Source organism: Trachemys scripta, chromosome 7, assembly GCF_013100865.1.
Source record: "Trachemys scripta elegans isolate TJP31775 chromosome 7, CAS_Tse_1.0, whole genome shotgun sequence".
In the NCBI taxonomy this organism is placed as follows: domain Eukaryota; kingdom Metazoa; phylum Chordata; order Testudines; family Emydidae; genus Trachemys; species Trachemys scripta.
Window position 1 is genome coordinate 26,673,883 of NC_048304.1, and position 27,911 is coordinate 26,701,793.

The 27,911-nt window shown below is 36.2% G+C and overlaps 1 protein-coding gene across 7 annotated transcripts in view; it reads right to left on the reverse strand.

Moving 5' to 3' along the window:
* Positions 1–27,911, reverse strand: part of CACNA2D3 (calcium voltage-gated channel auxiliary subunit alpha2delta 3) — a 713,664-nt gene that overhangs the window by 12,880 nt on the left and 672,873 nt on the right. For 4 of the 7 annotated variants that reach the window (XM_034776516.1, XM_034776515.1, XM_034776514.1 and 1 more), the window contains 4 exons: positions 23,339–23,414; positions 18,971–19,023; positions 17,251–17,306; positions 11,971–12,082 (listed from right to left, as the gene is read on the reverse strand). In XM_034776516.1, coding sequence (XP_034632407.1) covers positions 11,971–12,082; positions 17,251–17,306; positions 18,971–19,023; positions 23,339–23,414 — 297 coding nt within the window. Of the gene's footprint in view, positions 1–11,970; positions 12,083–17,250; positions 17,307–18,970; positions 19,024–23,338; positions 23,415–24,953; positions 25,000–27,911 lie in introns of those variants that run through there. The other 3 variants (XM_034776519.1, XR_004646516.1, XM_034776517.1) reach the window with 3 other exon arrangements.

Sequence of the window (27,911 nt, forward strand, 5' to 3'; positions counted from 1 at the left end):
GTGAAGTTTGAGGATGATCTTGTTTTCCTTAGTTAAAGGCTACTAACTGTTTATAAAACTCACATCCTTTATTATGCAGAAATGAAAATGCAGATGCATAGCTCACATTTGCATTAAACCAGTCAGACTGCACTAATTCAGTGCAATGATTTATTATTAACTGAAATAAATCTCTTCATAACTCTAAGGATTGTTCATAACAATGGCTGACTTTAAAAGTTCACTGGAACATTTTCTAGTTTTAATCAATGTTCTTAATCCAAACAAGCTTTGATATATATTTCTAATTAACTGAAAATATTATGACATTCATGCAACATTTGAAAAGGCCTGTCATTTAAAAATCATCCTCATAGTGCTAGTGGAACAGTTGGTCACAAACATCTGCAAGGAGAACCCTATGGCGATTTCCTCATTCTTTGCTTACTTCTGCAGGCTCTCCCATTCTATGTTATCATACTAAATGGAAAGACACTGAAGAACAGTCTGAATCATGTAAATCCTTACTAATGTGAGACCTCCCTACTCTCACAAAGTTCTGCTCAGAGAGATTTGTACCTAAATGTTTACTCCTGGGGGAATTCTGCACCAAAAAATTAAAAATTCTGGGCACTAATATTTTAAAATTCTGCATAATTCTGCATATTTTGTCAAAATAATTCAATATAATCATACCAGTTTCAATTATTTTGGTAATTTATTTCAAAATACCTGTCATACAGCAAGTATGTCTGTAACAATATAGACAACAAAAAAGTTTTAGAGTAGAGAGTTAAAGAAACCCCTATGACAATGTAGTTCCTGTTTCTCTGTTATGCTTTTGTTGGGTGCCTTAGTCTGGATGTGTCACACATGCCAGCTGGGCACATCTTGGGGGAAAACTCTGTTCCACTGGTCTCAGACACATACACCCCACTTCTGCACCCCCCCCACCTCGAGCCAAGGGATCCAGAGGGATAAACAGCCTGATGCTGGGTCCCGGGTCTGTACGGAGTTTCCTTCATGATGCCTCATTTCTTCAGAACGTACTGGGAACTGCAGCTGCCCAGAACCCTTCAGCTCCCTCTTCCTCTCCCCCCAGCAGTGCCCTGTATTTGTGAGCTGGAGAGTTGGACTCTGCTGGATCCAGCAGCCCCCAGTGCTGGCTAACAGCTCTGCAGCACCATTTCTGCCTGGAAAAATGAAATTCTGCGCAGAACATTAATTCTGCGCAAATTCTGCATTGTGCAGTGGTTCAGAACTCCCCCAGGAGTAAATGTTTCATTGGATGTGGTGGGATTGGGGCAGGGGGGGAAGTTTGTCCCCCATGCAACAAAATGTGAAGCCTGTTCACAATTGCAGATACTCTATGTCTCTAGTGTCCCAGCACCCACCTCCCTCTTCCTTAGGAACATGGTTGTATACATCCAACCCATTTAACCTCCTATCCATTTACTTTGACTTCTGTTGGATATGTGAGTACACATTATTCCTGCAAATAAGTGAACAGGTAATCAGTACTTCAGACTGAACAGATAAATTTACTTCAGCATTAAAGAGAGACACACTGCTAAATAACTTTTCAGTAACAAAGCCGTAATGTGCTTAGTTTTTAGGCATGTAAGGAACCTACAACTAGAGTCCTTTTTATACGTGGAGAGTCAGTCCACATGTTCTAAACTACAGAATTAAAAGGTGTTTGTTCAATGATTATTATTGCTGAGGTATTTTCATTAAAATGTCTTTCACATCTCTGTACTGTACTATAAAACCAGATGTAGGACACCTTCTATACTGCAAGTTGGTAACCTTGACAACGCATAAGAGGTGTTTAGACACATGCTAATAAGAAAAATTTCCCAGTCACAAAAAGAAACAGTGCATTAAGAAAGGAATTTCCTTCTTAAGTTCACAAAATGCCCTTTGAATTAGATTGTCATGGTCAAACATTTTATTTAGACATTAAGTATACAGTGTTTCAAGCAGTTTCTCTCTGATCCAAAGGACTCCTTTAATCCACTGGCTTTCCAAGCTAAGCAAATGGAAGGAGAATCACAGTTAACAAACATAGATTTGTATGGCTTTGACAGCTCAATAGGAGCCTCAGATATATTATCTGAACATGTGACAAAGAGATGTCTTGGCAGGACTCAGATGCCTCTTGGCAGGATGTGACCAAGGATACAAATGTGAACTGAGAAAAGAATACAAAAATATAATGAAAATCAAATACTATCTTAAGGTAATATGTTGTAAATAAGCAGCTACTATGATACTGAATCCCACGGACAAATAAAAAAGTTCCAAAATGTTTTATGTTGGAATCTTTCATCTCTTTTAAAAAATACAGGTTGGAAACTGTCCAAAGGATTGTGAGGCTAATAACTGGCAAGTAGACACCTGTCTGCTAATTTATATATGTGCTGCCTTCTTATTTCATATTACTATTTTCTTTTCAAAACATGGCAACTTACTTTATTTCCTGCACTAGCCATTCAAAATATAATGTTATCGAAGGGTAAAGATAAAATACCTATGCATTAACTTTAAGTTCCACCTGCATGACAAAGTTTATGATCTCTGTTGCATTTGGAAAGAAGAGGAAGTTATCTCACTTTAATATTGGAGGAAGCTTGGCTAATACTCAGTAGAGGAATGTACAGTAAATACAAAGCCTTGGCATAAACAGTCTTTGCAGTTTAGATTGGATAATTTGATCCATTTTATAAGGAAAGAATCAGAAAAAAATTCTGTAGGAATCAGCTAGAAGTTTCATTTTTGGCTGCCTTAATAATGATCTTGGAAATATTATATTTTTATTGGTTAGTGTTGGTAAACGTCGATTTCACCACACACACACACACACAAACCAACAAAATAAATATTTCCATTGACATAATCAACATTTACAGATAGGCCAAGAAAGAAAAATGGTGCTTGAGAACTAGTTTGATTTAGGGATATTTACTTTGTATATTTTCATACGAGATGTTGACAACTTGTGTTTTAACAATTATAAAGCTTTAACTTTTTGAATCTCAAAGTCTAGAATAATTTAATATTTACTGTCTGACTCCCCCATAGTCATTCCCACAACTCTAAAAATTTAAATGGATAAACATTTTAAAAATCCTTAAAAATAAACTAACATTATCCATCAAAGTTTTAGAAAAAAAATTTTTTTTCGGACAAGCCTATTTAAGAACCTTCCTATTATCTTGTAGTTGCTTGACCTACAAAACATCCCCTGACATCTCTGAGGGTTCTGTATGAGCAATGACTGTAAAATCAGGCAGATTTGAATCTGGAAACCATTGTGCCAGAGGACAGCATTCCTATCTCTTCTTTAGGGTCTGAAACACAGATCTTTCCTACTGGAGAGAGTTTTTAGTCAGTAGGCCTTTATTTATGGCTCACTGGATAAAATCCTGTGATTCACTGATATACAGATAAGAAAATAGTCATTATATTTTCACCATTAGCAATTTTTAAAGATATCACTGAGATACAGATTTCATCCTGTACCTACTGTTTGTAAAAATAAACAGTTAATGAAATTAAAAAAAAAAAAAAAAAAAAGTGCAACTAATCCAAAACCCCTAACAACTACAAAGTATAACGTAACCTTAAGAGTCATTAGTTCTATCTTACAAACAGAATTGCTACTTGGATTAAAAAATACATTTTTCATCCCATAACTCAGTATTAGTATTGCTCTAATTTATATATTATTACTTCAGTTTGCAAGTTAAAAAATAAACAAACAAAAGAACTAGACACAAACCCGTTAGCAATCCATTGAACCCCCTTTTTAAAGGACCTCAGGTCAGATTCTCATTTACATAAGGCCACTTTACACTGCTCTGACGGCCAAGTCAGTGTCAAGGGGTCTAATGTAAATGAAATCTTACCCCTTGATCTCCACAATGAGCTCATCCTGCAAAGTCAATGCTCATTCAAGTCAATGCGAGTTAAAGGTGATTAGCCCATTTTTTATCATTTCCACCCCTACCAGTGAGAAATGTGGGTATGGCACATCTGCTGCTCAGCTTGAACACAGGTCAAAACCATTCATTTGTCTGTCAGATATTACCCACCCGCTAGAGTATACTTGGCACGGCTGCTGAAAAAGCAACTACATAACATCAACTATAAGGAATAGTTGCTTTTGCCCATGGGCCTTTAAGATGAATATGGTAAAATGAATCAGAACCAAAACTACTTCTGAAGGGGTGATTGTATTTTACCGCCCAACCCACTCCTGGAATCCATGGGGAGATCCTGATATATGAATGAATTGCTTCAGCAGGGAAGAAATTGGGCCTTGGTGTTTTGCTTGTTTTATGTGGCAAGCTGATCTGTTTAGAAGTAAACTAACTCCATCTGAAAAGGCAAATTATTATTTATTCCTTGGAAAATTGAACTGCATATTTATTTACACATTTGAAGCAAGATTAAGTACAGCAGCTTAGTAAGCCTCTGCCAAACAACAAATGCAGAAGTGTTTTAGCAAATTATGTTAGATCTCAAAACTGAGTGGTTTTTTAAAATACCATTACATTGTTAATGCTTATAAATTGTACTACTCATGCTGAGTACAGTCTGAATCTAAGTTGTGTTATTTATCTGATCACTGCTGAATAAGCACATTCCATGGACAAATCTTAAATTTGCTATTAAAAAGCTGCACAAAGGGCTGTGTGATCCCCAAATTAACTAGAATTCCAACGTCATCTACCTGTTTCTACTTGTAAAAAGCAGCAAAAACCACTATTCCTTAAAAACAGCAACAACTTGCCTTGGTTGGCTCCCTGGTGATTTGCAAGTTGGATAGCTGTGTATTTCTTCCCTTATGACATGGAACATATTGGTGTACACCAGGGGATTAGGCAGGGTTTAACTTATTCACATTTTAGGTGGGCCATGTATACAATATAGCTCTTATTCAACGCAGTAACTCCTATCAATGTTAGCAGTAATTGTGCATGCAGTATATGGCTTAAAAAGGGAAGTTTCATCTTCCATAGTCAAAAAGCAAATTTAATTCAAGAACACATCCCTATTCAAGATGGTGCTATTGTGCTTCCCTATTGTGCTTAAGTCCTACATCCCTATTGTGCTTAAGTCCTACTGAAGTCAAACGTATGCTTAACTGCTTTCCTGAACTGGGATAGATACAGGCACGTTTACCTGGTTTCCTGGTGAAAAATAGAAAAAAATAGTAGGGTTGTCGATTAATTGCTGTTAACTCACGCACTGTTAAACAATGGAATACCAATTGAAATTTAACAACTATTTTTGGATGTTTTTCTATATTTTCAAATATATTGATTTAAATTACTACACAGAATACAAAGTGTACAGAGCTCACTTTATGCTATGATTTTTATTACAAATATTTGCATTGTAAAAATGATAAAAGAAATGGTATTTTTCAATTCACCTCATTCAAGTACCATAATGCAATCTCTTTACCGTGAAAGCGCAACTTACAAATGTAGATTTTTGTTGTTACATAAATGCACTCAAAAACAGAACAATGTAAAACTTTTGAGCCTACAAGTCCACTCAGTCCTGCTTCTTGTTCAGCCAATTGCTAAGACAAACAAGTTTGTTTACAGTTAGGGGAGATAATGCTGCTGTAATTACAATGTCACCTGAAAGTGAGAACAGGTGTTCACATGGCATTTTTGTAACTGGCATTGCAAGGTATTTACATCTCAGATATGTTAAACATTCATATGCCTCTTCATGCTTCGGCTACCATTCCAGAGGACATGCTTCCATGCTGATGATGCTCATTAAAAAAAATAATGCGTTAATTATATTTTGACTGAACTCCTTGGGGGAGAATAGTATGTCTTCTCCTCTGTTTTACCTGCATCCTGCCATGTATTTCATATTATAGTCTTGGATGATGACCCAGCACATGTTATTCATTTTAAGAACACTTTCCATGCAGATTTGACAAAATGCAAAGAAGGTACCAATGTGAGATTTCTAAAGATAGCAACAACGCTCAACCTAAGGTTTAAGAATCTGAAATGCCTTCCATAATCTGAGAGGGATGAGGTGTGGAACACGCTTTCAGAAGTCTTAAAAGAGCAACACTCCTATGTGGAAACTACAGAACCCGAACTATCAAAAAAGAAAATCAACCTTCTGCTAGTGGCATCTGACTCAGATGATGAAAGCGAACATGCGTTGGTCTGCATTGCTTTGGACTGTTATCGAGCAGAACCCGTCATCAGCATGGTTGCATGTCTTCTGGAACGGTGGTTGAAGATGAAGGGACATATGAATCGTTAGCGCATCTGGCACATAAATATCTTGCAACACCGGCTTCAACAATGCCGTGCAAACATCTGTTCTCATTTTCAGGTGACATTGTAAACAAGAAGTGGGCACCATTATCTCCTGCAAATGTAAACAAACTTGTTTGTCTGAGTGACTGGCTGAACAAGAAGTAGGACTGAGTGGACTTGTAGGCTCTAAAGTTCTACATTGTTTTATTTTTGAATGCAGGGGTTTTTTCTACATAATTCTACATTTGTAAGTTCAACTTTCATGATAAAGAGATTGCATTACAGTACTTGAATCAGGTGAATTGAAAAATGCTATTTCTTTTATCATTTTTACAGTGCAAATATTTGTAATCAAAATATATATAAAGTGAGCACTGTACACTTTGTATTCTGTGTTGTAATTGAAATCAATATATTTGAAAATGTAGAAAGCATCCAAAAATATTTAAATAAATGGTATTCTGTGACTGCTTAACAGTGTGATTAATCACAATTAATTTTTTTAATTGCGATTATTTTTTTAATCGCTTGACAGCCCTAAAAATAGCTTTTTTTCTATTTACATTTCTTTTTATTTTGTACCTTAACACTATGCACAAGAAATCCAAATGGAGATGAGAAGATTTCCTCAGGATTTTGTCAATGTGCAGTTAGTCTCTTGAACCCAATCCTGCTGCAATTGAAAACTGATGGGAATTCTGCCTTTCAAGTCAATAGGAGCAGACCCGGCTCCTTGACTTGTAGCCAAGTCCAGTGTGTCATTACTGTACCTGAAGAAAGTAGGAAAAGGTCCTGTTTTTCAAATTAGCATGCATGTGACTGCTGCCTAATTTGCACGCACAATTTACCACAATTGCATGTGCAAATTTGGTAGCTATGCATTCAAATGGTTCCATTTGTCTACTCACTAACAGTAACTGCAAGCATGCAATTTTGAAAATACAAGTTATAAATCTACTACCTAGGTAAAAAGAAGAGGAGGTATTTGCTACACATACTAGAATAGGAGATCTCTCCCTGTTCATAAGTCCCTGAATTTATACCAAAATGAATAGTATATCTCTAAGTGAAGCTAACAAAATTAGCAGAATTTTAATACAAAATGCTTACAACTGTAGAAAAAATAATTAGATTAGAAAGGAACATTTTATCAGCAGGGATATACTGCAAAGGTTTGATACTGGCATGTTTATCAAATTCTGGCACCGTAAATATTATCTTCCTCGCTAAGTTATAATAATAAACACTTTGCACTTCTAAGAGACCTTTCATCCAAGTAGTTCAAAGCGCTTTATAAACATTAATTAAGCCTCACAATCCCCATGTGAGGTAGGTAAAGAACATAGCAGAAGCCAGAAAATAATATTGTAGTCAACTGAAACTGATGTAGAATTTAGGTGGACAGAATTACCTGTATTAGAATTTGGTTAAGTGATTGGGGTAACACCCTATATTTGTGAATAGGGCGTGAATTACTTAGTAAGCCCTGGATCTAAATGTCTAATCTAAAAGACATCACATCCAAACAGCATAGTGTCCCTTAAAAACCACACTGAGGTCTTTGGGAACTGTGCAGTACTGACTCGGAGGGAAGAGTGCTGCTTACCACTGATAAATCATTATCTCTTTTAAGCAACTGACTATTTCCAATACTGCAGCTGCTTCTTATTCAGTGGAACATTTAACAGTCGGTCATTTGAGTTTAAAACCCAACACTGTGTGTGTGTACAAGAAAGAAATAGCTTACTGGAAAATATGAAAACGTTTCATGTAAAAAAAACAAACCATTCAGTTTTGTACTCTTGTTGACAATCTCAAATGCCCAAAAATATGGTCTGACTTGTTTTTGATTGCTGTTACAATAACAGATTAATTTAATAATCAGTGGGATATTGAATGTCAAAAAATTATTGGTTGAGGCAGCCAAACCCTGACCCTAATGACATTCTTATGTTAATTCTTGTTTTCTTTTAGGCTCCTACTTTCTTAATAAAACCTATATTTTAAAAACATTTTAAACACTGCAAATTGTCCTGAAGAACTATTTGTTTCTTTATAGCAAGTTTACACATACAAGATTATATTATATACATATGCACACATTTAGTGCCTGATCCAAATCCTATGGAAGTCAATAGGCATCTTTCCATTGACTTAAATGGACTTTCAAAGAAGCCCATAGAGTTAGTTGAGTTATTTCTGAGTGAACAATTTATATATTTGATGAAGTCCTTTATAATAGTTGTGATTTATTCACCAGCACTTTGATTTTAATTCATGTACCTAATATTCAAATTTATTTGAAAATTTTATGCAAACAAATTACAGCCTTGAAATTGGACTCAATCATGCAAGGTCCTGAGGTCCTTTATGAGTCAATAAGAGTTGAGATCAAGTTATATCATGCAGGATTCTTGCTTTGTGTATGCTCTATTCACAATCAATATTTGTGCTGAGTGATTCTTTTTGTAAGTCAAATAATATTGCTTCATTTCACTAACTGGTTGACCAAAACTTTTATAAAACCGGAGAAAGGCTTGAATGAGTCACTTGTGGTACAAACCTTCCTGCAATGGAATAGTTGTAATATTGCCATATTGAATACTTGCGTAAATATCCATGACATTTTCACTTTCTCTTAATGTTCTTGAAAGCAAAAATTGTTCATACGAATGCATGTGAAGATTAAACAAAGGAGTTGGGAATACCATGGGAGTAAATTTGTGATGTATATTCAACTGAATATTTGCAAATACCTTTTTCCAGTAGCCACCCCGCTGTATATGTATACACTCTCAATGTGTAAAATAAATATACTCATTTATGGCCTGATCCATCTCACATTAGAATCAATGGCAAGACTCCTACTGACTCTGTGGGAGCTGTATTGAAACCCTTAGCATCCAATCACGTGAAGCACTGAACACCCTCAAGTCCCATTGAAGGCAGTGGAAGTTGAGGGCACGCAGCACCCTGTAACATTGGACCCTTACTTGGAGCAAATGAGACACCACTCTTAAATTAATAATATTGAGCAATATGCTTCCTTGTAAAAATATTTACTGTACTAAAGCCATGAAACTGAAAAATGGGTCATAAGATGTAGGCCCACAAAAGACTCTGGGTCAAATTCCTTAGCTATTCTGGGAAAGCTGCTTGGGTTATAGCAAAACATTTGGTAACCAGTGCAGAGTACAATCTTAGATGCACTTTGTAGATTGTTGATGACAGTCAGTGGGTAAGCTGCATAACGAAGAGTGTTCCCATGAGAATCTGACAGTTCTTCGGGATTATTTCTCTATGTTTTGCCCTTGCTTGTGGAGAAAAATAATGGGTGCCTTGAGAACAGTTGGTAACTAACATAGATTTGGTTGTGGTGGTTTTTTGTTTTGTTTTGTTTTTTGTTCCACTGTGGAACATAAAATGTTTTTCTATGAAAATAATCTTAGCACATTATTTTTAAAATACTATAATTTTCACTAAACTCAGTTTCCAACTCATTGCTGTCCAAGTTTTGCAGAATTATGTTATTTTTTGAAAGTCATTTCCTTTGCCCTGAAATTACCTACGCAGCCTGAAAATCTGGTCCCGTTAAATTAATCTCTTTCTAATGGAATCAAGCCTTTTTGCAATGTTAAACAAAATGTATGTGAGAAAATAATTTGTTGTGCGTGCTCTCACTAATCCTCTGAGTAATGATGATAAAGCAATACTGTTTTAATTCTACATTGTTGACATCAAGCAAAATATGGCAATATAACAATGTGGAGTTTGCTATGTGGAAACATAATGGCTTGATTTTCTTGATTTTGTACTTTGCATGCAATAGGACCGATTGTTACAATGAAAGTGTTCTGCAGGATTAGTTTATAAACTAAGACTATTTCTGTCACCAAAAGCCTTATAAAAAGAGTTGCTCTGACATGACTGCAATAGTTTTCTTATAACTAAATGATAACCAGAAATGAACTAGAAGTGAATATTCATTTTCAGCATGTCTTAAGTCCTCAAAAAGCTATGGGGTGACCAAAATGCACCCCTAACCCCCAAGTTCTACAATATGGTTCGCAGCAGTCCTCATCCTTAATACAAAGGTGTAGCCCACCGGTTACAGGTTCCAGCATGAGATCATATGTTTTGATCGAAGTGGTCTGTTCTCAGATCAATACAGAATATTAAGTTCTGAGACTTTCAATTTCCACCTTTGCAGTAAAGATGAGTGATGTTGCAATCTTTTATACTTTATAAGAATTAAAAATATCTCTTAGGCTTCTGACATGTTATTAATTTGTCCCTAAATATGTTAAAGGTTGGATGCCTCTGGCATACCATCTGGCTGACCCCCCACAATAAGTGTGTGAACCAAACACTTTTGACATTTCACTTACTAGCTCCAACACAACACTGGCCACATTGCTGTGTGTGCTTCACCCTTTACAGTAAGAAAGATAGATTTTTCAGATTCAGAAGTTTTTTCACTGTAACTAAAGTGCCTTCAAATTATCACTTTATAAATTATATCCCAGGGATTCACTCACTTATTTTTTTTAAAGATGTTCAGGTTATTACAAAGCACGTGTGTTGAAATGGGTTGAAATGAAAGTTTAGAGTGAAATCCTACACACATTGACTTCAATTGGGCCAGGATTTCACCCTTAGTTACTAACTGCATACTGGCTTAGGATGGAGGAAGTAAGCTATAACAATTTCTTTCTGAACCAAACAAATCAAAGAAGGTAGAAATTTTGATTGCTCTAGTTCTTCTTGGCATTTCTGTGATAGAAAGGATACTATTGCAAATATTACTGTGTTTTGTTACAACGATATCTCAGCATAGGGAAAGTTAAATTAAAAAACAGAAACCATCACTAAGTATACAAAGTTGATATAATCATTTGCATAAACTATATTTATAGTCAGTAACTAAGCAACATTCTAATTATAATATACTGTTAAGCGACATTTTCTTATTATAGTTACATCGATTTAGAGAGACACTAAATGCAATGAGCAAGAATATTAGTTTTTTGGGGGGGAAGTTGGGACGAATTAATTTTCTTTGAAGTACTTCTTTTAACCCTTGGAAGGTCTAGTCTACTATAGAAATAGTACAAGCAACCAAGGGATGTCTAATGTGTGCCAGACTTGTCCATTGTCAGCTCAGCTTCCCAGCACTAAAGCTTGGGAAAAGATCTTTACTCCTCTCCCATGCTTTTCAGCTTAACAACAATATGGCGAGAGTATTGGAGAGTCAAACAGAACATCCAGATACCACTGCACCAAAAGCCAGTGGATTCCTAAGTTGTTGTTTTGCTTATAGGACAACTAACTGCCTTGACCTTTCATTTGTATATAAATCAGTAAATAATTCTCCCTTTTTTAGGATATTGCACAAGTCTGGTCTCCAGTCATTGACCTAAAACTTATACCATTGCAAAGAACTTCTTCAGTCACTAGAAGCCTGGACCTATCCAGCATTTTCTGGTACAGTATAATATCCCTTGCTTTAATTTCAGAACATTAAACAGTTACATGACCCCTACGCTACCAAGAGAAATGGCATCCAGTCATTGATGGACAAGACATAATGTAAAAGCTAGAACTGCATATCCTTCAACATAAACTTAAAAATCTCAGTTTATCTGGTTTGTCACAAACCGTTGTATAAAAAATTGAAAGGGCTTACTTGAAACAGTCATCACAAGCAATGTTTCCCGTGGTCTCCTTTATAGTGCGTTCAGAAACAAAAGCTGGATATTCAGTATCACAAGGCTCTAGGGTTTGTTTCAATCTCTGTGCTATAGGCATATAAAAATATCTTAATGTTACTTGGGAAGAACAAGCACACAAAAACTCTCAACAATGCGAGCTACTGTACCAAACAGCTTACAGTGAATGGAAATGATACTCAGCTTCTGCCACCCTGTGATATTTCCTAGGCAGTGCAAAATGCTTTTTTTTTTAATTAACAAAACCCTTTTAGCTGGGGGATGTAATTTTATAAGACATAAACCGTATCATAGTTATTTGTGATTTACCCTTAGCCAAGCTAGTTTTCATTTATGGATAAGATTTTGTTTTCACACTATGGATAGGCTCAAGTGAAACCAGCTGCTGCTTTTCAAGTATACACATCTACTTTCTAATTCTCCTTGATAATTGTATTTAAATATATTTGTTGGAGTACCCCTAATTAAGGCACTGTACATTCAATTGAAGTCAACATATCATTTCTGTGGAGGGTAACCCTGGAGATTTTGCATTGTCTCGGAACTCACATAGAAAGGCTGTAGGGGACAAAAAAAAAATGATCTCATCAAGAAGTGATGTTCAGTTTTTGAATGTCTTCTATATCTGGCTTTTTTCCTTCCAGAACATAATAATACTTAACTTTCCATAGCACTTTTCATCCACAGATCCCTCAAAGTGCTTTACAAGTATCACTATTCCCATTTTACAGATGGGGAAACTGAGGCACACAGCAGTGATGTGACTTGTTCATAGTCAAACCACAGAACAGTGACAGAGCTGAGAATGGAATGCAGGGCTCCTTATCTGCCACTCTAGTGACTTATTCAATGGATCATATTTTACTCCTTATATGTGCAAACACAACCTCTAGACATATCTTCAACTAATTGCTATGTGGGAAAACTGACTATCAATTATGCAAAGATAGATTACACTGAACAGGCTCATGGACTCCAGAGTTTCTCCACTCAAGATTGTTTTAGAGCCAATGGTAAGCCTACTGCAGATCAGTCAGGGAATTATTGTAAAGTTGGGTTTGTAAGTCAAAGAGAGAGTAGGATATATCTCTCTGAACTATAATATTTTTTACATGCCAAACAAAAACACATTTTCTCATGTGCATCAAACTTAGGCAGGGTATTGTTGGAGGGAGATGAGAAGACAGGGAGAGGGGGAGATTAATATGATATGTCTCATCCTTTTTTATACAGGCACTTTTGAAAACGGTACGTAGGCTCCTAAGTCATGTTGTGCTTTTGAAAAATTGACCTCTGGCCTGGTCTACACTACAGAGTTAGGTCGATTGTAAGGCAGCTTACACAGGGGTGCTGGAAGAATTTTTATAGTGGGGGTGCAGAGAGTTAATGAATCAAACTGTAAACTCTGTGTATAATGGAAACAACTTCAAGCCTGGGGGTGTAGCAGCACCCCTAGTTCCAGCACCTATGAGCTTACGTTGACCTAACTATGTAAGTGTCTACACTACAATGGGCCTCCCACCCATGTAAGTCACTCACTACATCAATCTAATAACCCCACCTCCAGGAGAGGCGTAGCACTTAAGTGGGTGTAGTTCAGGTGATGCAGTGTTTGTGTTACATCACCTGTTGATGAGGGATTTATTTTGGGAGGGAAGAGAGCCCAAGGCTGGCTGCCCCCTGGCAAGGCATTACGTTGGGGGGGGGGGAAATCCCTCACTGGGAGGCGGCAAGTTTCAGGCTCTCCTCCCCTCCCCTCCCCCAATCCCTTACCGGGAGGTGGCGGCAGTCCGGGCCGCCAGCCCTGGCACCAGGGGTCCTGGCACCGGGCCAGAGGTGAGGGGGTCTCCAGCTGTCAACTCTGGGATGGGGAGGCTCTAGCTGTCAGTGCCCCACTTCAGTCGGAGAAAGCGCTCCAGGTGAGGACATGTTCCACTGACAGAAGGAGCTAGTGTGGACATGAGAAACCGCAATAATGATTGCGGGGCTGTACCTCAACCTAACTTAGGTCAACTTAATTTTGGAATGTAGACCAGGCCTCTGTGTCTTGCATCTATGGAGGTAATCTGACACTGTTTTACAGAGTGGGAAATATCTGATCCACAGAAACCTGTGCATCATGCTTCATGAGTAAGATTTACATTTAAATAATTAAGTAGATTTGAAAATTAAATTCATTTTACACTAGTCAGGAATTTATGATGGAAAAAATCTTTATAATCAAAGGCATGAAAACTAGAGAAGTGGGGGAATCACCTGACATTGTAGGGTCCTGCCTCTGTCAGGGACCACTTTTTGGGGTCTGGCCACCTAGATGAGGTTAACTGGCAAGGATCTGCACCATCCTGCCGTTCCTTCCTGTTCTCTCTATTTGGGGTGGAGAATACTTGCTGCCCGAGAGTGGTTGGTGTGATCCCCACCTATGATTCTGGAGCCCTACTCCCTCATGTATCAACAGACCTAGGTTACGAAGAGGCTGCCAGGGATTGGAAAGTTTCAGATTTCTCTGGTTCCTTGATTGAGGGGCCCAAGGTTTAGGAAGCTATCTCCTGTCTTTAATTCACAAGTGTCAGAGAGGTTATGGGGCTCCATGCTGCAGGTAGAAATATTTCTCCTACCATGAAGTTGATGAGCTAGCAGGTGATTGGAGCAGGTTTGGTATCAATAATAATGCACAAAATATACTTATCATATTTTGGGCAGCAAGGAATTTTACCCCAGAGGGACTGAAAATCACTATGATCTATGAGGCATTGTTAAGAAAGGCAAAGGAATTTGTTGCTACTGCACGAGTTCTTTGGTTTCAATTTAGTGAGGTATATTCATGATCACTGTAACTCTCAATAGTACTAATGGGAGCAATGCTGTGGCATCTGAATAAGAACATACCTCAACATTTGCTTTTCAGAATACTTTTTCTTTCATTTATCTTGGGTAATGCAAGCCAATTTCCAAATGACTGCCAGACCACCAAATTCTAATTAGGTAAGCTAGTTAGATAAAAATGATAGCTTTTCAATAAGCAAGATGAGTGGGTACTTTCTATACTCCTATTCATTAAGGAAATGGAGCAGGTGAGGTGTATAATTACATGCAACATTTTTTGCTAAAACATGAATGGATGTCCCTCATTCATACTGTATTTATTCAGTAAAGTAATGGTAAACTTTTGGTTTTAGGGGAAAAAAGAAAATTGCAAGTTAATATTATTAGTGGTGTTTGGTAGCTAGAACATACCTACAAACCAAAGCAGGCATTTACTTACATAGACATTTAACAAAGGGAGGTACTAATTATAAAGTCAACTCTTCAAATGTGATGCATGCACCATTTGGATAGGCTGCATCAGGACTAGAGGTGGTCAAATAATTGATTTTTTGGTTTTCTGGAAGTTCCAGAAAAATGGGGGGAAAAATCAGTTCAACCCTAACCAAAAATGAAAATTCAGACTTTTTGGTAAATCAAAAAACAAACAGACACAAATTGTGTTTTGGGACAAAAGAAACATTTGATTTCTGAGCATTTTAAGCCTTTTTTAAAATAAAAGCAAAGAGCTAGATTAACAAAACCAGAGCAGGGGATGGTGGTATCCTTAACAACAATGGTTAGGGCACTCACTTGCGATGTTTGAGACCCAGGTTTGAATTCCTGCTCCAGAGCTAGTACTTGAACTCTCCCCCGCTTCCAGGAAGGCACCCTTACCACCTGGGTCTCCCAGTGTCACACGCTGAAGCTGTTCAAATTCTTATAAAATACATGAGTAATCATTGGACCAGAGAGAACAAAGCTCTACTGTCTGGTAATTAGGCAACCCAGCTAGGAGGATGGAGATCCAAGATCAAGTCCCTGGGCTAATGACCATTTAATTATTTATACAAAGTGGAACAGCTTCAATAGGTGAGATTGAGAGAGATCCACCACAGAATACACTATAGTCTGGTGGTAAGGGCACTCACCTGGGAAGACTGAATCCCTGCTCCAGAGAAGGGAACTGAACCCATGTCTTCCCCCGTCCTAGGAGAGTGCCTGAACTACTAGGCTCCTGGGTATGTGCAGGAGGAGACAACAGAATCCATCCAGGATCAAAGGAATGTAAAAGGTGAATTAAAGGTTACATGTGCACCCCTTGCTCCTAAACTGTGCTATCAGCAACTCAGGATCTGGGCCTTGAAATGGAGAATGTTTTAATTGTTATAGTGGCAAATGACAAATTTTTAAGATACCTACTGTAATAAACAGTTTAATAGCACTATCCTTACTAATTATCATACAGCAATTCCGAAGTATCAAAAAGGATATATATATATATATATATATATATATATATATAACAGCTGATCAAAACTTGGAATTTTCATTCTGCAGGAAATTCTGACATTCTGAAATTTGTTTTCATTCCAAATCAGAACAAAATAAATAGCAAGTTCCCATGAAACAAAAATGTTGACTTTTTTAAAAAAAAAAAAAAATCTGATTCCATAAAATCTAAACATTTTGTTCCAGTTTCAACTTTGTTATAAATTATAATAGGTTATAAAAGTGTTACTATAAAATAAAATAAATTTTAAAATAAAGTCATTTTGAAACAACAAAAAATTAAAGCTCTCTGTTCTGACAAGGTCAAAATGGAATATTTAGACCGTATCAAAAAAAAAATTTTTTTCAAGTTTTTTTCCTAAATGAAATTGTTAAATTGACACATTCTCACAGCATGTTTTTATTTTGATGAAACAGCATTTTCCAATAGAAAATACATTCCATCAGAAATTTTTTGACCAGCTCTATACAATATGTGCTATAAACAGAATGAGACTAATGATGATGCTTTAAGCAGGAAGATTTTTTTGTTTTTAATTTAGAAAAGAAAAAAATATTGGAACAGGAAAAATTCATCTTGTTTTATTGTATTCTGTTTTTTCTAAAAATCACCTTCACAAAATCATCCTTAATATTATTTATATATCACATGCATTTTAAGTTCTGTTTTTATGATAATACATTGTAATTTCACTGCAGTATTAAAAATACACATAAGCACACACACAGATATATGTAAAATAACTAAGTCCTAAACTATCATAATAAAGGCTGAAAGATAATATAATATTATGACAGACAAAAATATACCATTAATATTATTAATATAGTAAATAAAACACAATGTATATTTTAATATTAAAAGTGCCATTAAATCGAGAATGTTTTTCATTAGGAGCCTAAGCACAATTTACACTTACCTTTTGCTGTTAAATCTGAGTGCCACCAACTGCACAAATTAAATTCCACCAAGAATCTAAAGAAATGATCAAAATGTCTCATCTTATTACATAGAACATCTTCAAAATATTAGCTCTGTGTTCCATCTTTAAACTGTCAGTACAGTGATACCATTCACCCCATTTCAAATAAAAGCAAACAAGAAACTGATGTTCAAGCTGCTGGCATAACTCCTGAGTTATCTTTTGCTATTGTTATATTTTCACTAGGCTTTCTCTTGCCAGTGAAAAGTTATTCTGAAATTAACACTATCAAGATATTGTAGCTACATCATTTTATAATCAAGAGCTTTTACATGAGAAAGCTCATTAAAATTCCCAGTGCATGGCACCCCACAGCAATTTTACAGTTGACCATTATTTATAGTTATTCTTCATCATTCAGAATATTTTGATTCTCTAGTAAAAAGCCATATGGTTAGAACTTTCCTGGCCATGATACAGAAATACAAATAAAATACTTTCTTATGCTTATTCCAGGATCCTAAATAATAAAATATTATTTTACTTCTAGTCGGAGAACAGACTTGATTAATCAGTGGCTAACTAGTTTTGTTTTGTTTTTTGGTCTGTCTATCTATCTATCTATCTATCTATCAAGAAAATACATTAGCCCATGAAAATATGCTGAAGGTTTACTATTAAAAAAGTCAACTGAAATGTATCAAGCTTTTATTATGAATATAATTAATGTGAAACCAACATGCAAAGTCAACCTTAATGACAAGAGACTACAAATTTTCAAATTCAGAAGAGGAGAAGTGGGTTTCTTGCAATTTTTTATGTTGTTACAACCAGCAAGAAAATCTCATTTGTAATATGATTTTTTTCTGATATTTACTTTGAGAGATGTATTTCAATTCTGCAGACTGTTAAAAGACAATTAATTACAGTTTCCAAGATCACACATCAAACTGTCTTTTCAAAAGCTCATAATACTTTTCAATTAAAACAAAATAGTTACAAGAAAAGATTGCTTCCTATTTATGGAGAGATTACATTTAAGCCTGCAATTGAGCTGTCTGAAAAGTACAATAATAAAACACACATCTTAGAATATTCTAAGTGATTTGTTTCCATAATAACACAAAATAGATTTTTTTAAAGCTCTTCTTCCTTTTGTGTGATTCTTCCATGTGTTTTTTTAGGCAATAGGTCCAATTTCTTTCAAAAGTCCATGCCCACTAATGCATCATCTATGTTCATTTAAAACATTGTGGGGATTAGATAAAGTCAACAATTAAATAACATGTGACAAGCACACCTTGATCTGGCATAAGTTTTAAAGGGTCCAACTTATAGAATACTTTACGAAATCACGAAATAACACAATGAATCACTAAGACAGTTTGTTCTATTGACTACAGCCCACCCAAGCAGCACTAAAAACAGCCAGACATTCATGTTAAATTTAACAGTAACCACAATAATAAATTTGGTTTGCGTATTGCAAGCTGCTAGACTGCTAAGCAAAGACATAAGGATATAAGTGGCAACCATGAATAACTTATTAAAAGTTGCAATTATACATTCCTATATTATATATTTTCTAAGACTTTTACACCAGAGATTTAATAGTAAAGAAAAATGTTAGTGAATTAATAACATTTTTTTAAAATAATTCAGTATGTAGGACAAAAAAGTATAAATATTCTTTAAATTCTTGACAAAATTTACTTACACGACAAGTTCAGTCATTATCCATTTTACTGCAGCAAAGAAGGCATTATAAGGCTGAAGAGAAGCAACTCATTTAATAAAAAGGTAAAACATACAGTATTTGTACCTTAACTGAAGGCTTTATATAAAGACAATGGTATTTGAAACATATGGGTATCATGTCAAAAAGTAGCACAGCTTTATCTAGGAGATTAAAAAGTAAGATACTATATCTCAATGGCAACATTTTAAAACATTCAAACTACACAGTCATGAAATGTGCTTTACAAGTAAAACAAACGTGATCCCATGTAGGAGTTATCATTGAGAAACAAGGAAGTTCTGCAAATGATACTTAAATATTTTACCTCTAGGGGCTACTATTTCCTAGGCTAATGTGGAGGGAGTAGTACTGATAGATCACTTAAGTGTTTTCAAATTGTAATTCACAGAGTTGCCTCTCTGCAATGTAAATCTCTATTCCTCACCTCACTGCCCTTCATTGTAATTGGGATAGGAAAACGGACACAGCTTGAATTTACTTTTTCTATGTGAAGTCATCTGTGCCTTTTTGAAAGCCCAGCACTAGGGAATATTCAGAGTGTTAAAATATTTATTATTTTTTCCTATATTTTGTGGGAAATTAATTAAACTGATAATTAAATTATTTTAAATTGAAATAAATTGATAATTTTGGTGTTTATTATGTTGTACACATTTTAAATATTTTACATAAAATATCAATAGGAATATTCATTTTGGGTAACCCATGCAGAATAGTTAGTTTTCTGAAATCTGACATACAGAAGTCCATTCTCTCACATATTTGTGCATAGATCTTTCAGCTCTGTAAGATGTTCTGAGTTCTTCTTTTAGATGACAAAGCATCAAGGCATAACTTTGAGCATATGCATAGTCCCATTGACTATAATGGAACTACTCAGATGCTTGAAGTCATGCATATGCTTAAGAACCTTGCTGAATCAGCACCTTACTAAGGTCCCCATTGCAGTAACATCTGGAATACCTAGGCGCAATGGAAAAGGAATGGAATGTCAGCTTAAACTGTTTTATTTCTGATTTCTGGCAGGTGAGGAGGATGTTTAACTAAACAATGCCATTTTTTAAGAGCTCGGAGTCATGTTCTCCCCTAGGTATATGCTGTGCAGAGAGAAACAGAACAACCTTCATCACACAGAGGATGCTATATACAGCATTTCCTCTCTTAGGGAAGGGGAATTTAAGATACAATTTACATGAGTTATTGCAGCTTTGAGCAGCAGTAACTTCCCAACTGAAGCTTTCAGAGACCACAGAGGGGGTTTTGGCACATGGCTGGTCAACCCACAGCCAACTGCAGTATAGTGTATGTGACATCACTGCTAGAATGGGATGCTGAAGTGGTGCAGAACTAGCAAGGACTTTAAATATAACCTGAGACCAACATGATCTTGACCTATGAAGGACTGATTTATAGGAAAAAATAAATGAACTAAAGAGCTAAGTGATGACCAAAGGGGAGCTGGTCAGAAAATGAAATTTCCATTCAGTGGGAAATTCAGACAGTTCAAAATTGTTTTAATTCAAAATTGGAACATTCCGTAGTTTCACACACAAAAAATACTCTGAAAATCCTTTATTCTGAAAAATTGATTTTTTCCATAATGTTGAATCACTTCATGTTGATAATGTCAAAACAATATAAAAATAAATACAATATTATTTAACCTAATATAAAAAAATAATTAAAATGTTCCAACATTATCAAAACAATGTTTCAAAAGTTCTGAATTGAAATATTTTGATGCTATTGAAATTTTGCCATAGCATCAAAATGAAACAAGAAAGGCGAAGTTATTCATTTAGATGTTTTCCTGGTGAAAATGTCATGGCAATTGACACTTTCCCATGAAATGTTTGATTTTGACTAAACTTCATTTTCTGATGGAAAACTTGTTCTGACATTTTTTTAAACCAGCTGTACTGACTGCCTATCTATATCTATCTATAGATGAAAGATCCTAACACCAAAGAGGGAGAGGAATCATTTAATGTCATGATCTTGCGAAGGGATCCACCTGGGTGGCCCTTATCCTTGCACAGGTCCCTTGTTAACACTGGTTTATTAGTTTGGCTCATGGAGGTATAATTTTAAGTTAGTGGGTGACATTAAGATAAGGAAAAATCAGGCTGAATATCAGGAAAAAAACTTCTTTATTATGAGACCTATTTGGCTGTGGAATAGTCCTACAAGGGAAGGGCCAAAAATCTCATTACTTGGGACTTTTAAAATTAACTGGATGATCTATAGGTCTCTTGTCCATTTCTAACCTCTATTATTTTAATCCCATGGTCTACAGGCATATTCTACAAATCCTGACTGTGCCCCATCTCCTACTTTGCACAGTCACTTGTCCTGAGCGGATGATATGGTGGAACACTGTCTCTTTAAGACTTGTGCATATTGTGATGCATGTGTTCCACTTCTGCGCTATTTAAAATATGAAAAGGCACACACAGTCCTAAACTTTCAACAGGGCCTCAAGCCTTACTTGTGCTTGCAATTGTACACATGTAATTCTGAGGTGGGAATATAGCACATATGTGAACATGAACAGTATGTGTATGTGCAAATTGTACTGTAAGGTGCCTAATAGGCGATTTGCATGTGCAAAGCTGTGGGCCAAGACACAAATGAGCTGCTTTTTAAAATCTGGCCCTAACTTCTCAGCCTACATTTTCTTTACACTTTCATTACAATCATGATAATTAGAGATGGGTGAACCAGCAGAGATAAAATAAACTCTAAGTGAAGCTTTGCCTATGGTTATCTTTGATAGAAAATGTTCACCACATGTCTCAGTATATGCCACAATTTTCCAAGAAAGGTTTTTCTTCCAATATTCCCAGTGTGACCAGAAATAGGGAGTAATGACTATCTCTTGCAAAAATGCCTGCTTTTGGGATATAATTTTTGCATACCAAAGAGGTTAGGATAGTACAGCTCACCATTCTGGGATGCTGATCCAGACTGAACTGACCCCCTGCCTCCCCCCAAAAAACCTTTTTGATGTTTTCCCATTGCTGTTACTTTACAGACATTTTATGTCTCTCATCTAAATCTGATTCAGAACATCCCATATCATTTAGCTGAGAGCTTACAACTTGATCCTGAAAACACTTACTGCTTTGCATAGTGCTATATAGTCCCATTATGACAGTAAGTGTCTCTAAGGTCAGGCCTTTGCTTGGAAATGCTTAGGCTGATGTGTACAGCAATTCCATATTTTCAGGTATTTAAAAATATGTGGGTTCATGCAAATACATAAATGAAAATGTTGTAAAATGCATATGATTATTCAACAGGGCATAAAAGTTATACACAGATATTTGGAAATCACCATAATATTTAAATATTTACCTAGCCGTTTAAGTAATTATGCTGACAGAACTATTAGGTTTAGCTTGTATAGCTGTACTCAGGTACATTTAAAAAGAAATCTGTGTAATAACTTTTTCTAGAGTCTGATATCAGTGAATAGGGCCCTTCAGTTTTGGAATTATTTTGTTGCAGCCTTTATATACACATTTTTCATGCTAAATACTAACGAATTTGGTTAAAAACAATTCATTTTGTAATATTAATGAGATGATTCAACTATATACATCCAATCTAATGGTCCATTCTGGCTTAAAAAAACATATGAATATTTTGTATTATAAAACATCCTAAAATTATTAACTGCCAGCCCTGATCCCTTAGTGACCAGGGGTCTGCTCAAGTGGAACACATTTGACTTCACTTTGGGTTCTGAGAAGGCACAGGGATCTGTATGCAGAGCTAGTTACAGGAACAAGGTTTAAGTGGTCAGTGAAATTCCACTTTAGAAAAAAATCAATCTGTTGTTCCGTTTACTGCAGAAGTGCAAAACAAGGTGCAGAAAACATTAACTTGAAGGCTTTAACAAAACCAACCACCCTATAATTAAAACCTCCCAAACCTTTTTTTTTAACAAATTATATATTTAAAAATTCCAGATCTTTGCCTAAAGCAAATGTTTATAGTTAATTTAGAAAGTTATGAGAGTAGGTGTTCATAATGGAACAAATAACATGCTGACAGACTCTTAGCATTAGTAGTGCTAGTGGAAAAAGCTACCGTACAAGAGTTTGGACCCGTAAATACTTAACACAGTGGATTTATTGATATAGAACCATTGTTCATATGGGATGGGATGGTACGATAAATGTAAGAGCTTTAATAGCTCCAAATAGCAATAATAGGCTTGTGATAACTACAATCAAAATATTACATCATATGTATATATATATTTGCAACAATTTTCTGGTGATTTAATGGAAGGGTGCTCATAATGTTAACTATACTTACGTCCAGTAAGCTATGGGCACTGTCGCTACTCTCTTTGTTTGTTCTACACATGGCCTGGTAGTCATAAAGTGTAATTCTAAGAGAAGAACAGAAAACTGCTTGACTAGAAGAAGAAAACACACCAGAATAAAATGGTGAAATACAACAGGGTCTGCCCACAAAATAGGCAGCAAAATAAAATTTAAAAGGGGGAAGGGGAGGAGAGGGGAGAGGAGGGAGGGAGGGGGTCATTAAAATACATTCCAGACAAAGGAGCATAAAGGCAAGAAACACTGTAAAACTTTGTAAGGATTTTATCAGGCGGTGGTACAAAACGACGGCATAGTTGGGAGAAGAGAAAATAGGGAAGTGTACACATACAGTATAACAGATGGTGGGATAAACAATGCAAGGAAAAGGAGACTATACATTCAACAGGATGCTTAAACAATTAGATTTTGATTCTGGACTGAGATCTGCACATTTAGCCCCAGAAAGTGAAACAACCTATGCATTTGAGGGGCTACTTGTGCTACAGCACTCTTTGTACTCTCAAAAGTGAAGTAAGACATCTCCACCCATCCAGAGACCCCATGTACCAATTATCCCCTCCAAAGGTTGTGGCTTCCCAAGAAGTTGGAGGTTGAAGTTCAGCATATTCGCTATTTCGATATTCCAACCAGCATGAGTGTAACTGTGCTATTTTTTATGAGTGTAAAATATACAATATGCATAGTGCTTGCTGTAATAAACAACTTATAGGAACCTCCTCAGATGCATAGTAAATAGGGAGCTCTCTTCCTGCTTGTGATTTTCCCCATCTTTGACATAACTGAAAGATTTTGTGTAAAATCCAGCACTTAGAGACACGCAGAATTTATGACAATCTCTGTGAGTATGTGTCCATAGAACAATGAATCAATTGCACCCATCCACATCGCTGTTAACATCTGTGACAGATGAAATATTGATTTTAATGTCATTACAAGTATGAATTAACAAAAGTTACTAATGTAAATTAAACATTCATTTAATGGTTTCATCATCAGAAGTATGAGAGAAAACAAGTGGATGTGAATTGCTTATAAAAGCATGAAAGGGGACTGCAATGTTCTGTAACATTTGGCATGCCTCGATGTGAAATGAAAAGCATATCACACTCTAGGGATAGGTCATGGAAAGGATGCCACAGTGGCATGTCAAAGCCAAAGAGCCAGCTAATGACACACTTTTAACGTCACTCAGAGGCATTCCATACCATATACATGAAAGGTTGGCAATCCAAACTGCAAAATGTTGCAGTCCATATTGATAGGTAACTATATATAGTTTTGCTAATCTAAATTTGTGACTGGAACTGTCACTAAAAGGTTCTGAGAAATCATTCAAATATTATATATTAGTTACACAGTATATTTCTTTCTGGCTCAGATAAATTTTGACTAAGTGGTTTGGATCCTACACTTTCAGCTAAATATTTGGTATGTGTCACATAATGCTTTCTCACTTACTATAGCTTATGTCCAGTAAAAAAATGGCGAGGAAGCCAGAGCTGTATTGGCCTGGCAGAAAGAGGCAAATGGTAGACAAAACGCATAACTAGAGACCTATACATGGGTGTAGGTTAAACACTGACCATATTTGGCAGAATCACGCCCACAGCCAGATCCGCGCACACAGATCTGCCAAGACAAACAGAGCAGTACATGGTGTAAGTTGTGCTGCCCTTATGGCATGCAGAAATACACCACTTCTTCTAGCTTTCCCCCTCCTCCCCGCTAACCATGGTTACACTTTCCAAGCCTCTCCATCTCCAGTCTTGGCTCCTGTGTTTCACTCCTCTGTATCTAAGAACCATGCACTGCTCTTATCCATGCATGGAACCACTGTGTCAGCATGTGTTAAGCACACAAAGAAGAGCAGTTTACAGGCTTTACTCTATGCAGAATTGCCAAAGAAGTCTACTTCGCTGAAATGCCCCTACTCTCCCATGCCCCACTGTCTGTTCTTAGAGTAAAGTAGTGTTCAGTTTTCACTCCTTTCATGGTATGTTTAATATAATCAATAAGAGTATTGCAAAGGTGGTATTTGAAAAGTGCAATCATATCATCTAATGTTAGCTTCATCTGCTGAGGTTTGTTAATCTGCAGATTGCTTTATCCTGCATAGAAGTTTTAATGAAATTATATTACTATGCACCACTTAGAACATCTGTTATAATTATCATTTAGTCTCCAGTGTTAAATATTGGAAGATGTCTTTCAATCTTTTTTTGCAATATTAACTCTTGTAAATACTACGATTGTATAAGTGAAATTTTGTGTGTATTTTCTTTACTAAACATACAGTGATAAAGGTTAATAAAATATTGCAATATGAATTCAAACAAGTAATTTTAAATACAAAATGTAACTGAATAAACCTGGTTATATAGGCTGATTCTTGAGGATTGTGTTGTTTTGGAAAAATCTAAGATTGCTCTTATTGTTTATAACACCTAAGTTAAAACATGTAGTTAAATAGAATTTTACTTTGCTGTAAGGCAAGAAGTAAGCCTTAGCTTTAAGGCACAGAGAGAGTTATAACAGAGAGCCTTAAAATCAAGGTGAGCATATAGCATAATTGCTATTGCTGGGCCAGAGCGCCACAAACCCATGTGTGTATGATATTGCAATGTGTTTATAGTCTTTTCTAAATATATTAAAGTGTTTCCAGAGAAGATTCCAGTTACAGGCGGAAAGTATAGGAAAGTCGCTTTCAAAACAGAGACAATGTAGCCAGGTGGGAAAAAAATTGAACAAATCTTAAGGAAAGCTGCATTACAGACACAGTTTTCCCAATAAAGGCCTGGAATAAATCCTGCTTTTGTGAAGGAAGTACTGATGTTGTTACAACATGTGCTATTTAACAATGGCTATTAAATCCTACCATACTGAGTAAAATAAGTGTTATGCTGCTTTTCAAAGGGTCAGCTTCAATGCTACTGAAACCCTGCATCTTTCCAAAGACAAGTCAAACAATAACATCAACAAAGGATGCGCAGATCACATTAGAAAAAGTATGACTGTAGACATCCTCATAAAGTCTAATTCTTCACCAATGGAAGCCAATGGGAAGATTCCAGTAACCGTGAATGGCCACAGGATGATGCCCATAATGAGGCTGAAATTTGAACACTACAACATGTTGAAACAATTCAGGACTTTCATTCAATGTCACTATTAACAGATATTAAAGTTCAATACAAATGGGTTCTACAGCATTCACAAATTCAAATGCCAGCTTTCTTTTATTCTTGAAAATGTGTTACAGCTCTAAGATTTCCCGTACATCAAAATGGTAAAAGACGTCTAGTGCTATTACTTGCAAACACTACTGTTGTATGAATAGCCAAAGTAGTGATCCAAGATTCTGTAGTGCTTCTGTGTAAAGAGTTCATTTCTACAGTATTGTTTTAATGCTAATGTCATTCTAAGATGTTATAAAGTATTTTTTCCCTCAGTATTTAGACAGGTTTAACTAATGTTGCAAAAAGAAAGACTTCTAGATTATTAGCCTTTCTGAAAGGATTTTGTTGCTGTTTGAAAAGTTTGTGGCTACCTGTGTCCTGTTCAGCTGCTTATAGTTAAAGAACATGATAATTGCCAGCTTTCCCTCTGATCTAAATTTAAGCCCATCTCGTTATGTCCAATCCAAGCCTGATGAGTTCTTAGCATCAGTAGATTATTCTTGCTAGAGAGCACATGCCTGAGTCTTTATGACATCACTGTACTGTTAACTGCCCACATTTCCATACTTTATCATCGCCATTGAAGTCCACAGAACAGTTGCTTTCAAAATCTGATATACGACAGACATGGACTATATATAAAACTTTAAGTAATGGAAAACAAATTTTCAACAGCTAATGGTGCACCTCTGTTTTAGATAAACTTGGGAGACATATCCATTTTGGTGAAACCCTTTTATAGTCAGTTTCCTGATACAGTAAATTCAAGTGTTGCACTTTACAATGTACTTGCAGTTGAGTAAAAATCTGGTTCAAGAAAATTAAACATCTAACCCAAAATCACTGGGTAGGCCAGAGTGGGGACCATGCTTGACGGTATTTTTCTCATGCAGCTTCCTACAGTGAGCTGTACCTCCCTTGTGGGATATAGGCCTACATTGCTGTGCATGCACTAGAGGTAGAAGGTTTTTCCTAGGTTATCTCTGGGTCCTGCTAGTTATCCTCAGATCACTGTTTGGCTGCACCCCAACTCTATTAGGGCTGTCACCTCTACCCCAATGATCCACATTCTTGGGGACTAGATTCTTGGCCAGGCCTCTTTTTCTAGCCCAGGTGTCTGCCATCCATGCCTGCCCAGAGGAGCAATCCATGAAGGAGCAGTCATAGCAGAAATGACCTGTTGCTAGCACAAAAAAGTAAGTCCGAGTTGAGGGTTGTCTTGTGGCAGGTATTTCATAGAATCATAGACTATCAGGGTTGGAAGGGACTCAGAAGGTCATCTAGTCCAACCCCCTGCTCAAAGCAGGACCAATCCCCAGACAGATTTTTGCCCCAGATCCCTAAATGGCCCCCTTAAGGACTGAA